Below are 13,692 nucleotides of genomic sequence, written 5' to 3'. Positions count from 1 at the left end.
TCTGATACTTTGTATCATGGCTCCACTTTAACCCCCAGACAATCAAGGGGAAAAGCCAGACCAGATCCGCCCTACTCCCCCCAAAAGCTGACAGGCAGGGGCAACACGTGGGCTGTAACCATGGAGACCATAGCTTGGGTGCCATCTTTTCGCCAAACACCAGCTGGGATTGTTCATTGTCACAACACGTTTCCTACATTTTGTTGCTTTCGTTTTTTTCCATCTGAGCCTGTTTTAGGGGGGTCGTGGTATAGGAATTTCCAGGGCATTGCCGCGGAATTAATGTGCCAATTAGAGGGTTAAAGGCACAACAGGAACACCCCTTGTATTGCTATTAGGGAGGGTATTAGGGAGGGACTTGGATCCCGTTTGGTTTTCCATCTTAATAAGTAAGAAAATCATATTTGTGTATAAAACTCCGGCCCCAACTGGTAAAATACAGAATTTCCATCAGTCGGCAGAGAACCCAGAGACAGGAGGGGCCCTGTAGGGTGGTACAGTGTTACTTTTTGGGGTACAGTGTTACTTTTTGGGGTACAGTGGAAGTTTGAATTCAGTGAATCTCTTTGTGCTGTGTGAGTTATAGTTCTGTATAGTCTAATAGTATTAGCATGTTCCCAGGGCAAACAGCATTTACATAACTTACATTTATGCATTTAGTCAACATAATCATTGTGGCCCTGCTCTTTACCCCATATTGCAATTAACAAGGGGTTAGAAAAGCAGTTGCCAATGACTACAAAGGCTTCTATTAGCCATTCCACTTCTAACAAGCTGACCAGACTCCCTGTCAGTCTGTGACATCACTGAGGTTGGTGCAGCAAGGAACCAATGGAAGCAGCCTGGAATGGTGATGTCACAGGATCAGCAGTCCAATGGGAAGCCTGCGGGCCGGATGTGGCTCTTCAAGGTATTTTGGTGGGCTCCACAGAATGGGGCCAGTGATGAACACATTTGTACATGAGATTGTAACCACTGAATGATATGGAGGAGATCTGGCTCTAATAAGCCTGGGGGGCTGTTGTTACAATAATTAATAACGGGGTAATAAATGGACCCCCGAGACGTGAGCAAGAGATGATACACAGAGGCAGATGTAAGTTTCTTTATTGCACGTTAAGCTTTACAAGTGATGTCACATAAACCCCTCCCATCATTCGCCCCAATATTCTCTCACAGCAGCGCCGGCACAAAATAAAGAAATTGTACAATGTGGGGCACACGGACTCGTCTCACACAACCCCCACAACATGCTGAAGAGCTAAAAATGGAGCAGGTGCAGATAACGCCCCTCGATTTATATGAACCACCCCAAATTGATAATTTGATAATGGCACCCGAGTATTTGCCAGTGATGCCTCCATTGTCACATAGAAAGTGGGGTGTGTGCCCATGACACGGCACAAGGAGGTCCCCAATACCAACATTTGGTTTCTTGCCATGGCCCAACTTGGCCCTTTAGGGCCACTCATATTCTCCAAGGGCCCATTGCACCAGCGCGGCAGAAACAGCCGGGAGTCCCTGAAATGATCTGCTGTAACCACTGAGCCACCAAATCTGCCCTTACTGTACCCTCATTTCTGCCCATGGCATCATTATTGGGGGTTTCTCATGGGCATGGAAATGGGGCGAATCACTATAACCCCCCTAATGTCCCACATAACCACAAGCTGTGCCTGATGGGATCAGCAATGGGCCCATTGGGTGTTACATGGATATGCAATGACTTGTGGGAAGATGATATCAATGACTGACAGACAAACTACAACTCCCAGCATTCCCCTGCCTATACCATATACCAACATTGGTGTCCCCTTCAACTCATAACCAGATTATATATAATATAGAAACTGTCACCCCAAATCTCCCCCTAACTGACCTTCAGACTGGGCCCCCTTAGCTCATAACAAGGTTACAGATATATAGAAACATTGGGGTAACAGTCACCCTGCTATAGTTCCAGGGGTACCCAGGGTACAAATAAGCACTCACCCCAAATCTCCCCCTAACTGACCTTCAGACTGGGCCCCCTTAGCTCATAACAAGGTTACAGATATATAGAAACATTGGGGTGTCACCCTGCTATAGTTCCAGGGGTACCCAGGGTACAAATAAACACTCACCCCCAAATCTCCCCCTAACTGACCTTCAGACTGGGCCCCCTTAGCTCATAACAAGGTTACAGATATATAGAAACATTGGGGTGTCACCCTGCTATAGTTCCAGGGGTACCCAGGGTACAAATAATCACTCACCCCAAATCTCCCCTAACTGACCTTCAGACTGGGCCCCCTTAGCTCATAACAAGGTTACAGATATATAGAAACATTGGGGTGTCACCCTGCTATAGTTCCAGGGGTACCCAGGGTACAAATAATCACTCACCCCAAATCTCCCCCTAACTGACCTTCAGACTGGGCCCCCTTAGCTCATAACAAGGTTACAGATATATAGAAACATTGGGGTGTCACCCTGCTATAGTTCCAGGGGTACCCAGGGTACAAATAAACACTCACCCCCAAATCTCCCCCTAACTGACCTTCAGACTGGGCCCCCTTAGCTCATAACAAGGTTACAGATATATAGAAACATTGGGGTGTCACCCTGCTATAGTTCCAGGGGTACCCAGGGTACAAATAATCACTCACCCCAAATCTCCCCCTAACTGACCTTCAGACTGGGCCCCCTTAGCTCATAACAAGGTTACAGATATATAGAAACATTGGGGTGTCACCCTGCTATAGTTCCAGGGGTACCCAGGGTACATTTACTGGCTAGAAATGTTAGACTGGGAGTTGGGAGAATAGTTGGGTCTCTATACTAATATTTCTACATATAAAGATGCAGGAAGTACTGAACAACTCCCAGCATGATACATACAGTATATACAGTATAAACAGTATATATATATATATGTGTGTGTGTATATAGATAGTGAATGTAACAGCTGCTGCTCCGTATAATATGCTGAACATGTATCTGTTCTTTTCCTGCCCAAGAGGCAAATCATTTTATAATATTGCAATACAAATAAATAATGAAGACCAACTGCAAAATATGAAGCTGACTGCAGTGCACTAAAAGTTAATGGTAACTTGCCCTTATAAAAAGAAGTGCCAATCATTCAGATACTGATGCCAAACCCATAAAATAAACAGGCCTGGAGTATTGTCCCTTATCTCACGGCTCCCATTGGTTTAATGAGCCGGTACAGAGGGCTCCCGGGCCACACTGGGTAAACACGGGCCCAGCCTTTCTTGTTACTCCCAATTACCTGGAATAAAGGCAAGTTCCAGTGTTTCTGTGTGACGCTGAGGGGCCCTGGGCTGAGGTTTATGGGGTTAATGGATAAATGGGCGGAGCACAATAATAAATGGAAATGACAGGGAAGCACGTGATTGGGGGGAATGACCTATTGAACTCTGCTTGGGGGGCAGTGCGAGGGTTACCAGGTTGGCGGTTTTCAAGCCAAATTGGGCTACTAATTTAAAGTCCAGGCAGGTATTGAAAGTACAAACTAGCCAAGGTACTGATTAAGGATTTGGGCTACTGACTGGGCCTTTGGCTGCTTTGTACTTTGTACAGTTTTTTCTTGCCCTAATGTGCCAGGTCTGTGTCTCCCAATGCATGTTGGGTAATGGCGTTTTGGTTTAACAAGTTGAATGTAAGACTACAATACCCAGCATGCAGTGGGACTGACTTGTGTAGAAGTCGGAGTTGCCAGATTTTGGGCTCTGTACCCCAGTCTCCCGTCCCTCTTAATCATTCTCACATTTTCCAGTAATTTTCCTCAATTTCAGATAATTTTTGGCAAAAATTCGCTGGCCACCAAAATGTCTAGAGGTTGAGCTGTTTTACCAATATTTATTGAAATTGTATTTGTATTAGGCCTTATGGGACCCCTATACCTCCTGGGCCCCCCTCTGTAGTTACCCCCCTGGTCACAAGCGAATTTGTCCCATTTTACTTCATAGAAAAATATTGGAAACACTGAACATTTGAAAGGGGCGTATTTTCACATAAATTCATTTATATATATTTTGAATTGCCTCTAGCCTTAGTTCTGGGCTGGTTTTGAAAATTACACCTGACAACCCTGAGTGCAAGCCCCTCTAATATCACAAGCTAATGGGAGTAACGGGAGTAACGGGAGTAATGGGAGTAATGGGAGTGAGCACCAATCAAAGCCCAACATGTGACACGACTGAGCCCCGCAGTGAGATTATAAATGGGATTATTTAGTATCAGAAGAGTTAAATCCTGTGCAATTTGTACCCCTGGGGCAACAGCAGCTCCACTTTACCCCCCCCCCCACAAGCAGTCGCCTCAGACTTGGTGTCTCCCCAAACATCTCTGCTCGACAGGACCCAATGTCTCTATAGCCGGGTCCCCAACCTTTTTTACCCATGAGCCACACTCAAGTATAAAATGTTGGGGAGCAACACAAACATATGAAAATATCCCAAATAAGGGCTGTGATTGGCTATTAGTAGCCCCTGGCAGTTACAGGAGACTCTGTGTGACAGTACAACTGGTTTTTATACAACTAAAGCTTTCATTTAAGCCACAAATTCAAAAAGTAGCACCTGATTTGAGGCCACTGGGAGCAACATCCAATGGGTTGGGGGGCAACATGTTACTCACGAGCTACTGGTTGGGGGTCACTGACCTATAGAAACAGTGATGCCCCCCCAGATCCAATAAGAATGAAATTGGCCAATGGAAGAGCAGGAAGACATGGAATGTGACCCCACCGTTATCCCAAACAGAACCCCCTCCATAGAACTAATGTGCCCCCAAATCACTCCGCAGCCTCTCTATGGAATAGACATGTGGGGGGAGGGGGGCTATTGAGCCAGAGGGGGGGTCGAGAGCAAATATTTACATTGAAGACGTCACACAGGGGTCGGGAAACTTCCAGAAGGGGAATTTGCAGCACCTCCCACACAAAGTGGACCGGGGGGGGGGTCAGAGCCGAGGGCAAGAAGCCAACACAACAGAAGGTCCCCAAGACAGTGGGGGTCACAGGGGGGGCAATTGCACGTGTGGCCCAGCAGCAGTTTTGTATAAAGACAAGTGACACCAGAGGCACTAGGGGGGGGGCTGTCCATGCTTCCACAACACCCACTTGTACAAAAGAAATTCATAGAAAGAAAAAATCCAAAACTTCAATAAGAATCAAGTGAATCTCAGCCCCCGACATGCACAAGTGACACAAGGGGCCGGGGGGGGGGCAGCTCCATAACAAAATCGCACAATATTTATAAAATAACATTGACTCATCCGGGGCAGGTCGGCTCTGACTGGGGGTACGGGGGTGGGTACTGGGGGGAAAGGAGGGGAGTGGGGGGCAAGACAAGCAGAGACAGGACACGTGGGACATAGAAAAACACAGTTGGGGGGGTCAGAAGTGGATCAGGGGGGACACGACACAGAGATCAAGCGTCACTTTCACTCGCCCCCAACTGTCACACGGCCTGAGCCGGAGCAGCGACACCGTTACAGTCTAGAATGTACTGCAGACAACCTTGGGGTGGGGGGCGCTGGGACGTCATTTTGTTGGGCTCCGACTCACTTGGGCTCCCCGTCTGGAAAGAGACAAAAGAGAAACAATGATTTGGTCATTCACATGTCAGTTCTGCATAATGCCCCCCAGTTATTATTAAAGTTTGTATTTATAAACCCCCACTTTCACCTCTTGTGCCCATTATACTTCCCATTATACTTCCCATTATACTTCCCAATATACTCCCAATTATACTTCCTATTATACTTCCCATTATACTTCCCATTATAGTGTCCATTATACTTCCCATTATACTTCCCAATATACTCCCAATTATACTTCCCATTATACTTCCCATTATACTTCCCATTATACTCCCAATTATACTTCCCATTATACTTCCCATTATACTTCCCATTATAGTGTCCATTATACTTCCCATTATACTTCCCATTATACTTCCCATTATAGTGTCCATTATACTTCCTATTATACTTCCCATTATACTTCCCATTATACTCCCAATTATACATCCCACTATACTTCCCATTATACTTCCCATTATACTTCCCATTATAGTGTCCATTATACTTCCCATTATACTTCCCAATATACTCCCAATTATACTTCCCATTATACTTCCCATTATACTTCCCATTATACTCCCAATTATACTTCCCATTATACTTCCCATTATACTTCCCATTATAGTGTCCATTATACTTCCCATTATACTTCCCATTATACTTCCCATTATAGTGTCCATTATACTTCCTATTATACTTCCCATTATACTTCCCATTATACTCCCAATTATACATCCCACTATACTTCCCATTATACTTCCCATTATACTTCCCATTATAGTGTCCATTATACTTCCCATTATACTTCCCATTATACTTCCCATTATAGTGTCCATTATACTTCCTATTATACTTCCCATTATACTTCCCATTATACTCCCAATTATACATCCCACTATACTTCCCATTATACTTCCCATTATACTCCCCATTATACTTCCCATTATACTTCCCATTATACTTCCCATTATAGTGTCCATTATACTTCCTATTATACTTCCCACTATACTTCCCATTATACTTCCCATTATACTCCCCATTATACTTCCCATTATACTTCCCATTATACTTCCCATTATAGTGTCCATTATAGTTCCCATTATACTTCCTATTATACTCCCAATTATACTTCCCATTATAGTTCCCATTATAGTTCCCATTATAGTTCCCATTATAGTGTCCATTATACTTCCCATTATACTTCCCATTACAGTTCCCACTATACTTCCCATTATACTTCCCATTACAGTGTCCATTATACTTCCCATTATTGTGCCCATTAGGAAGACAATGAAACTGGAACTTTTTTGTTGACTTAATCCCTGTGGTGGGAGAATTAGGGAACAACTGGTGGGGGAGAATCGAGGGAATGAGGGGAGAGAGAGTTGTACAGACCATTGAGTCATTTACTGTGGCTATAGTTTATGGTTACCATGGAAACGCTGTATATCACAGTTAAAGGCTGATGTACAAGTCTGATGTTACAGTATAATGTTATTCTGTATTTATACAAATGCTCCAACATTCTGCCATAAAATCTGTTTTTATTATGAGAGAAATTCCCCACACAGGTGCCGGGGGCATCGTCTAATCCATATCTACTCCCACTTTACTACTTGTTTTACTCACAGGCACCTCCAACATTCACAACCTGCTGACCCCAAGGCTTAATCCATTAAACGGGTTGTTCCTCTTTAAATTAAATTAGTATAATATAGAGAGGGATATTCTGAGACAATTTGCAATTGGTTTTCATTTTTTATTATAATTATTATTATTGATATGAATAAGAGACTGGAATATGAATAGGAGAGGCCTGAGTAGAAAGATGAGGAATAAAAAGTAGCAATAACAATACATTTGTAGCCTTACAGAGCATTTGTTTTGTAGATGGGGTCAGTGACCCCAGTTTGAAAGCTGGAAAGAAGAAGAAGAATAAGGCAAATCATTCAATAATAATAAAAAATAACAAATGAAGACCAATTGAAAAGTTGCTTAGAACGAGTCCACAGTTTGATACATGAACTGATACATTTGCTAGTGAGTATTCTGTGGGTTTGTGTAATAACTCCCCCTGGTGGTCTAGTGGGGGGTCGGCAGGGAAGAGAATCTTCGATGGCGCCGGTTGTGTAGGGCTCGCGCCGCTATTCTTTAATTACAGGCACAGGGGGGCTGGAGAGATGACGCCACTGCGCAATGGCACGAAATTTAAATGTACATTTTTCATTACATTTCATTTCATTTTTCATTACATTTCATTTCATTTCCATTGCCCGTTATAGGAGTTTGTTCCTGGTGATATTTGAGCTTTGTGCTAATCTGTTTCAACCTGTTTGATTCCTCTTGTGACCCCTCCCTGGCTTTTCACTATTCTGACCTCTGGATCCTGACCCCTGACTGAATACCGACTACCTCTTCTGATTAACCCTCTGATTGACTTCCTGGTTTGACCCTTGCCTGCCTGACTTCACTTATTCTCTGCCTGCCCCGACCCGGCCTTTTTGCCTTACGCCTTGTACCACGACCTTCTGCCCAAAGACTTTTGCTACAGTCGTGCCCCTTCGCTTGTTTAGAAGCCCTCGCCTGGCACCTCTCATTGTAAGACCTGGTGGCATCTGAATAGCTGAGGCTCGAGAAGCCCGAGCCTAGACCAGGGAGCTTGCCATCGGTTCTACATTCAGGGTGCCGACCGTTACAGTTTGTGTGAGTTACAACTGATCCTCATTCATTTTACGCACAGGAATCGGCCAATCAGGAACGGACACACACTCCACACTTTACAACTGAGCTTCATTTTTATTGTATTTGATTTTCTGTTGTTTTTTTGTATTTTAATGATCCGTTTTCCTGTTCAGCCTCTTCTCATAATGTAAGTGAACCCCATATCTGATTGTAGAGGTCACTGACCCCAACAAAGCTGATTCTCTGCCAGGCTCAGGTTTTACTGTTATTTTTATGGCTCATTCCTGTATGGAGACCCCTTATTCCCCTCTCTGGATCCCACCCTGCTGCCAGTGCCCCCCACAACACTGAATGGCCCACTGGAGAGAAGCGAGAAAGTGAAATCATTAAAAAACAAAACACAAAATAAAAAACAAGAATGTAAACAGAGACCAACTGCAAATGTTCTACAACACTCTAAATATAGTTTCAAAGGGGACATTCACCCTTAAATTTACTTTAGCAGGTTACAGAATGGCTAATTCTAAGCAACTTTTCAATTGGTCTTTATTATTATTTTTTTTAAAGTTTTTTTAATGATTTGCCTTTTTCTTCTGACTATTTCCAGCTTTCAAATGGGGGTCACTGACCCCATCTATAAAACAAATGCTCTGTAAGGCTACAAATGTAATGTTATTGTTACTTTTTATTCCTCATCTTTCTATTCAGGCCTCTCCTATTCATATTCCAGTCTCTTATTCAAATTAATGTATGGTTGCTAGGGGAATTTGGACCTTAGCAACCAGGTGGCTGAAATTACAAACTGGAGAGCTGCTGAATAAAAAGCTAAATAAGTCAAAACCTACAAATAATAAAAAATGAAAACCAATTGCAAATTGTCTCAGAATATCCCTCTCTACATCCTACTAACAGTTAATTAAAAGGGGAACAAACCCTTTAAACTCTGTAGAGACACACAGTGACACAGATACACTGAATACTATGAAAGTGGGGCTCAATGGAGCAGAAATGAGGGGCTCCGTGGAGCTGACAGTTTGGAGTAGACATGAGGCTCTGTAGGAATAAATAAAGCTCATGATACTGTGAGATTTATCATCAAAATAGTAGTTGACCTTTAAATTAACATTTAGTATGGTATAGACAGAGATTTTCACACTGTTTGCAGTTGGTCTTCATTTTATATTCCTGTGGGGTTTTTTTTCATTATATTGGTTTGTGCTCAAAACCTCATGTTGCAGCAGCAATCTGGTTGCTAGGATCTAGTTTACCCTAGCAACCAGGACAAGGGTTTGAATAACAGACTGGAAGATGAATAGGAGACGGCTGAACAAAAAAAGATTAAGTAATTAAAAGTAACAATACCAAGTAAAACTGTAGCCTCACAGAGCAATTGTTTTTGGCTGCCGGGGTCACTGACCCCCATTTGAAAGCTCCCAACTCCCAGAATCCCCTTGGTGGGAGCATTAAGGCGAGCGGAGGGGGGCAGCTTTGGGAGGGACATGGGGAGAAAAGCTATTGTGCAAGTGGCAAATAGGATTTGAGAAGCTCAGGGAATGGAGAGAAGGACACGGCCAATACCAGTAACACCAGTAACACCAGTAACACCAGTAGCTATTTATGGAGCAAATCATTGGTTATTGTTTAACCCAGAGGAATACATTACAGCAGGGCTCATCCCCTGTACCACTTATTTAATTCCTCTCTTTATGGCTCTATTATTCATGGGCAGCAATGACTAACTGGCGTTAAACAGGCAAAACAAAGGGCGCACATTGCAGGGAGAACTCTACGCGGCTCCTCTGGGTCTCAATTCGGCCAATAAGAAACTGAGGCAAATAAGGAATCCGTTTACAAGCTGAAAATTATATAATGTCCGATAATTTTATGGACCATCATAAACTTTACAGCCCAACAATAGGCTCAGCGTTAAACAGAAAAAGTTTACAAAATCTAATAAAATCTGTAAAAAGGAACCAATAAGGAAGAAATAAAACTGGGAATAACACGGAGATACTGGTGGGACCGGAAGAGAAGAATTATGATTATAATGAACCCACTGGGGGGAATGAGGAAGGAAGATGAGGTTCCACTGACCCCATCCGTGGATACTCGCCACTGACATTTGGGCTGATGGGTTGAGAGGCTCATTTCACATAATCTGGGGGAGTGGGGTGCAATCTGAGACCCTATGATTGACTGGTCAATGGGAGGAACTAATGTAAAGAGAATTATGGATCAAAAAAGAGCACGGGAAAAGAGAATCTTATAAATGAGGAGGACAGAGAAAAAGTTCATGGGTAAAGGCCAATAATTGGGGGTGTCTTGTACTTCAACTACAACTGAACCACCACAATATTGATATAAAGTGATATGAGAGCTGTACTGGTGTCCACACTAAAGAATCCATTACACCCTACTACCTACATCTTACTCCACCATCATCACCTTTCTCTAGCATGGTCCTACCCAATCAGTCTTGCTTTTTGGTGGCTATGTTTCCCTACTGTTTCAATCATGTTCTACTGTCTCCATCTTGTCCTACTGTCTCCATGGTGTCCTACTGTCTCCCTCTTGTGCTTCTGTCTCCATCTTGTCCTACTGTCTCCATCTTGTCCTACTGTCTCCATCTTGTCCTACTGTCTCCATCTTGTCCTACTGTCTCCATCTTGCCCTACTGTCTCCATCTTGCCCTACTGTCTTCATCTTGCCCTACTGTCTCCATTGTGTCCTACTGTCTCCATTTTGTGCTTCTGTCTCCATCTTGTCTTACTTTCTCCATCTTGCCCGACTGTCTCCATCTTGTCCTACTGTCTCCATTGTCTCCTACTGTCTCCATCGTGTCCTACTGTCTCCATCATGTCCTACTGTCTCCATCTTGCCCTACTGTCTCCATCTTGTCCTACTGTCTCCATCTTGTCTTACTTGTCTTACTTTCTCCATCTTGTCCTACTGTCTCCATCTTGCCCTACTGTCCATCTTGCCCTACTGTCTCCATCGTGTCCTACTGACTCCATCTTGTGCTTCTGTCTCCATCTTGTCTTACTGTCTCCATTTTATCCTACTGTCTCCATCTTGTCCTACTGTCTCCATCTTGCCCTACTGTCTAGATCTTGTGCTTCTGTCTCCATCTTGTCTTACTTGTCTTACTTTCTCCATCTTGCCCTACTGTCTTCATATTGCCCTAATGTCTCCATCTTGTCCTACTGTCTCCATCTTGCCCTACTGTCTCCATCTTGTCCTACTGTCTACATCGTGTCCTACTGTCTCCATTTTGTGCTTCTGTCTCCATCTTGTCTTACTTTCTCCATCTTGCCCGACTGTCTCCAGCTTGTCCTACTGTCCCCATCTTGTCCTACTGTCTCCATATTCTCCTACTGTCTCCATTGTGTCCTACTGTCTCCATCGTGTCCTAATGTCTCCATCTAGTCCTACTGTCTCCATCTTGTCCTACTGTCTCCATCTTGTCTTACTTTCTCCATCTTGTCCTACTGTCTCCATCTTGCCCTACTGTCTCCATCTTGTCCTACTGTCTCCTTCTTGTCCTACTGTCTCCATCTTGTCCTACTGTCTCCATATTGCCCTACTGTCTCCATCTTGTACTACTGTCTCCATCTTGCCCTACTGTCTCCATCTTGCCCTACTGTCTCCATCTTGTCCTACTGTCTCCATCTTGCCCTGTCTCCATCTTGTCCTACTTTCTCCATCTTGTCCTACTGTCTCCATCTTGCCCTACTGTCTCCATCTTGTCCTACTTTCTCCATCTTGTCCTACTGTCTCCATCTTGCCCTACTGTCTCCATCTTGTCCTACTTTCTCCATCTTGTCCTACTGTCTCCATCTTGCCCTACTGTCTCCATCTTGTCCTACATTCTCCATCTTGCCCTACTGTCTCCATCTTGCCCTACTTTCTCCATCTTGTCCTACTTTCTCCATCTTGTCCTACTGTCTCCATCTTGCCCCACTGTCTCCATCTTGTCCTACTTTCTCCATCTTGTCCTACTGTCTCCATCTTGCCCTACTGTCTCCATCTTGTCCTACTTTCTCCATCTTGTCCTACTTTCTCCATCTTGTCCTACTGTCTCCATCTTGCCCTACTGTCTCCATATTGTCCTACTGTCTCCTTCTTGCCCTACTGTCTCCATCTTGTCCTACTGTCTCCATCTTGCCCTACTGTCTCCATCTTGTACTACTGTCTCCATCTTGCCCTACTGTCTCCATCTTGTCCTACTGTCTCCATCTTGTCCTACTGTCTCCATCTTGCCCTGTCTCCATCTTGTCCTACTTTCTCCATCTTGTCCTACTGTCTCCATCTTGCCCTACTGTCTCCATCTTGCCCTACTGTCTCCATCTTGTCCTACTTTCTCCATCTTGCCCTACTGTCTCCATCTTGTCCTACTGTCTCCATCTTGTCCTACTGTCTCCATCTTGCCCTACTGTCTCCATCTTGCCCTACTGTCTCCATCTTGTCCTACATTCTCCATCTTGTCCTATTGTCTCCATCTTGCCCTACTGTCTCCATCTTGTCCTACTTTCTCCATCTTGTCCTATTGTCTCCATCTTGCCCTACTGTCTCCATCTTGTCCTACTGTCTCCATCTTGCCCTACTGTCTCCATCTTGTCCTACTGTCTCCATCTTGTCCTACTGTCTCCATCTTGTCCTACTGTCTCCATCTTGCCCTACTGTCTCCATCTTGTCCTACTTTCTCCATCTTGTCCTACTGTCTCCATCTTGCCCTACTGTCTCCATCTTGTCCTACATTCTCCATCTTGCCCTACTGTCTCCATCTTGCCCTACTTTCTCCATCTTGTCCTACTTTCTCCATCTTGTCCTACTGTCTCCATCTTGCCCCACTGTCTCCATCTTGTCCTACTTTCTCCATCTTGTCCTACTGTCTCCATCTTGCCCTACTGTCTCCATCTTGTCCTACTTTCTCCATCTTGTCCTACTTTCTCCATCTTGTCCTACTGTCTCCATCTTGCCCTACTGTCTCCATATTGTCCTACTGTCTCCTTCTTGCCCTACTGTCTCCATCTTGTCCTACTGTCTCCATCTTGCCCTACTGTCTCCATCTTGTACTACTGTCTCCATCTTGCCCTACTGTCTCCATCTTGTCCTACTGTCTCCATCTTGTCCTACTGTCTCCTTCTTGCCCTACTGTCTCCATCTTGCCCTACTGTCTCCATCTTGCCCTGTCTCCATCTTGTCCTACTTTCTCCATCTTGTCCTACTGTCTCCATCTTGCCCTACTGTCTCCATCTTGCCCTACTGTCTCCATCTTGTCCTACTTTCTCCATCTTGCCCTACTGTCTCCATCTTGTCCTACTGTCTCCATCTTGTCCTACTGTCTCCATCTTGCCCTACTGTCTCCATCTTGCCCTACTGTCTCCATCTTGTCCTACATTCTCCATCTTGTCCTAT

General features: G+C 44.3%; 1 protein-coding gene across 1 annotated transcript in view; it reads right to left on the bottom strand.

Moving 5' to 3' along the window:
- syn2.L (synapsin II L homeolog) overlaps nucleotides 1-13,692 on the bottom strand; it is a 104,139-nt gene that overhangs the window by 15,431 nt on the left and 75,016 nt on the right. The window contains 1 exon segment of the mRNA NM_001085734.1: nucleotides 5,528-5,588. Coding sequence (NP_001079203.1) covers nucleotides 5,528-5,588 — 61 coding nt within the window.

This window comes from Xenopus laevis, chromosome 4L (assembly GCF_017654675.1).
Source record: "Xenopus laevis strain J_2021 chromosome 4L, Xenopus_laevis_v10.1, whole genome shotgun sequence".
In the NCBI taxonomy this organism is placed as follows: Eukaryota; Metazoa; Chordata; class Amphibia; order Anura; family Pipidae; genus Xenopus; species Xenopus laevis.
Note: the sequence above shows the minus strand (reverse complement) of the source record. Positions and strands in the feature narration are given on the sequence as shown.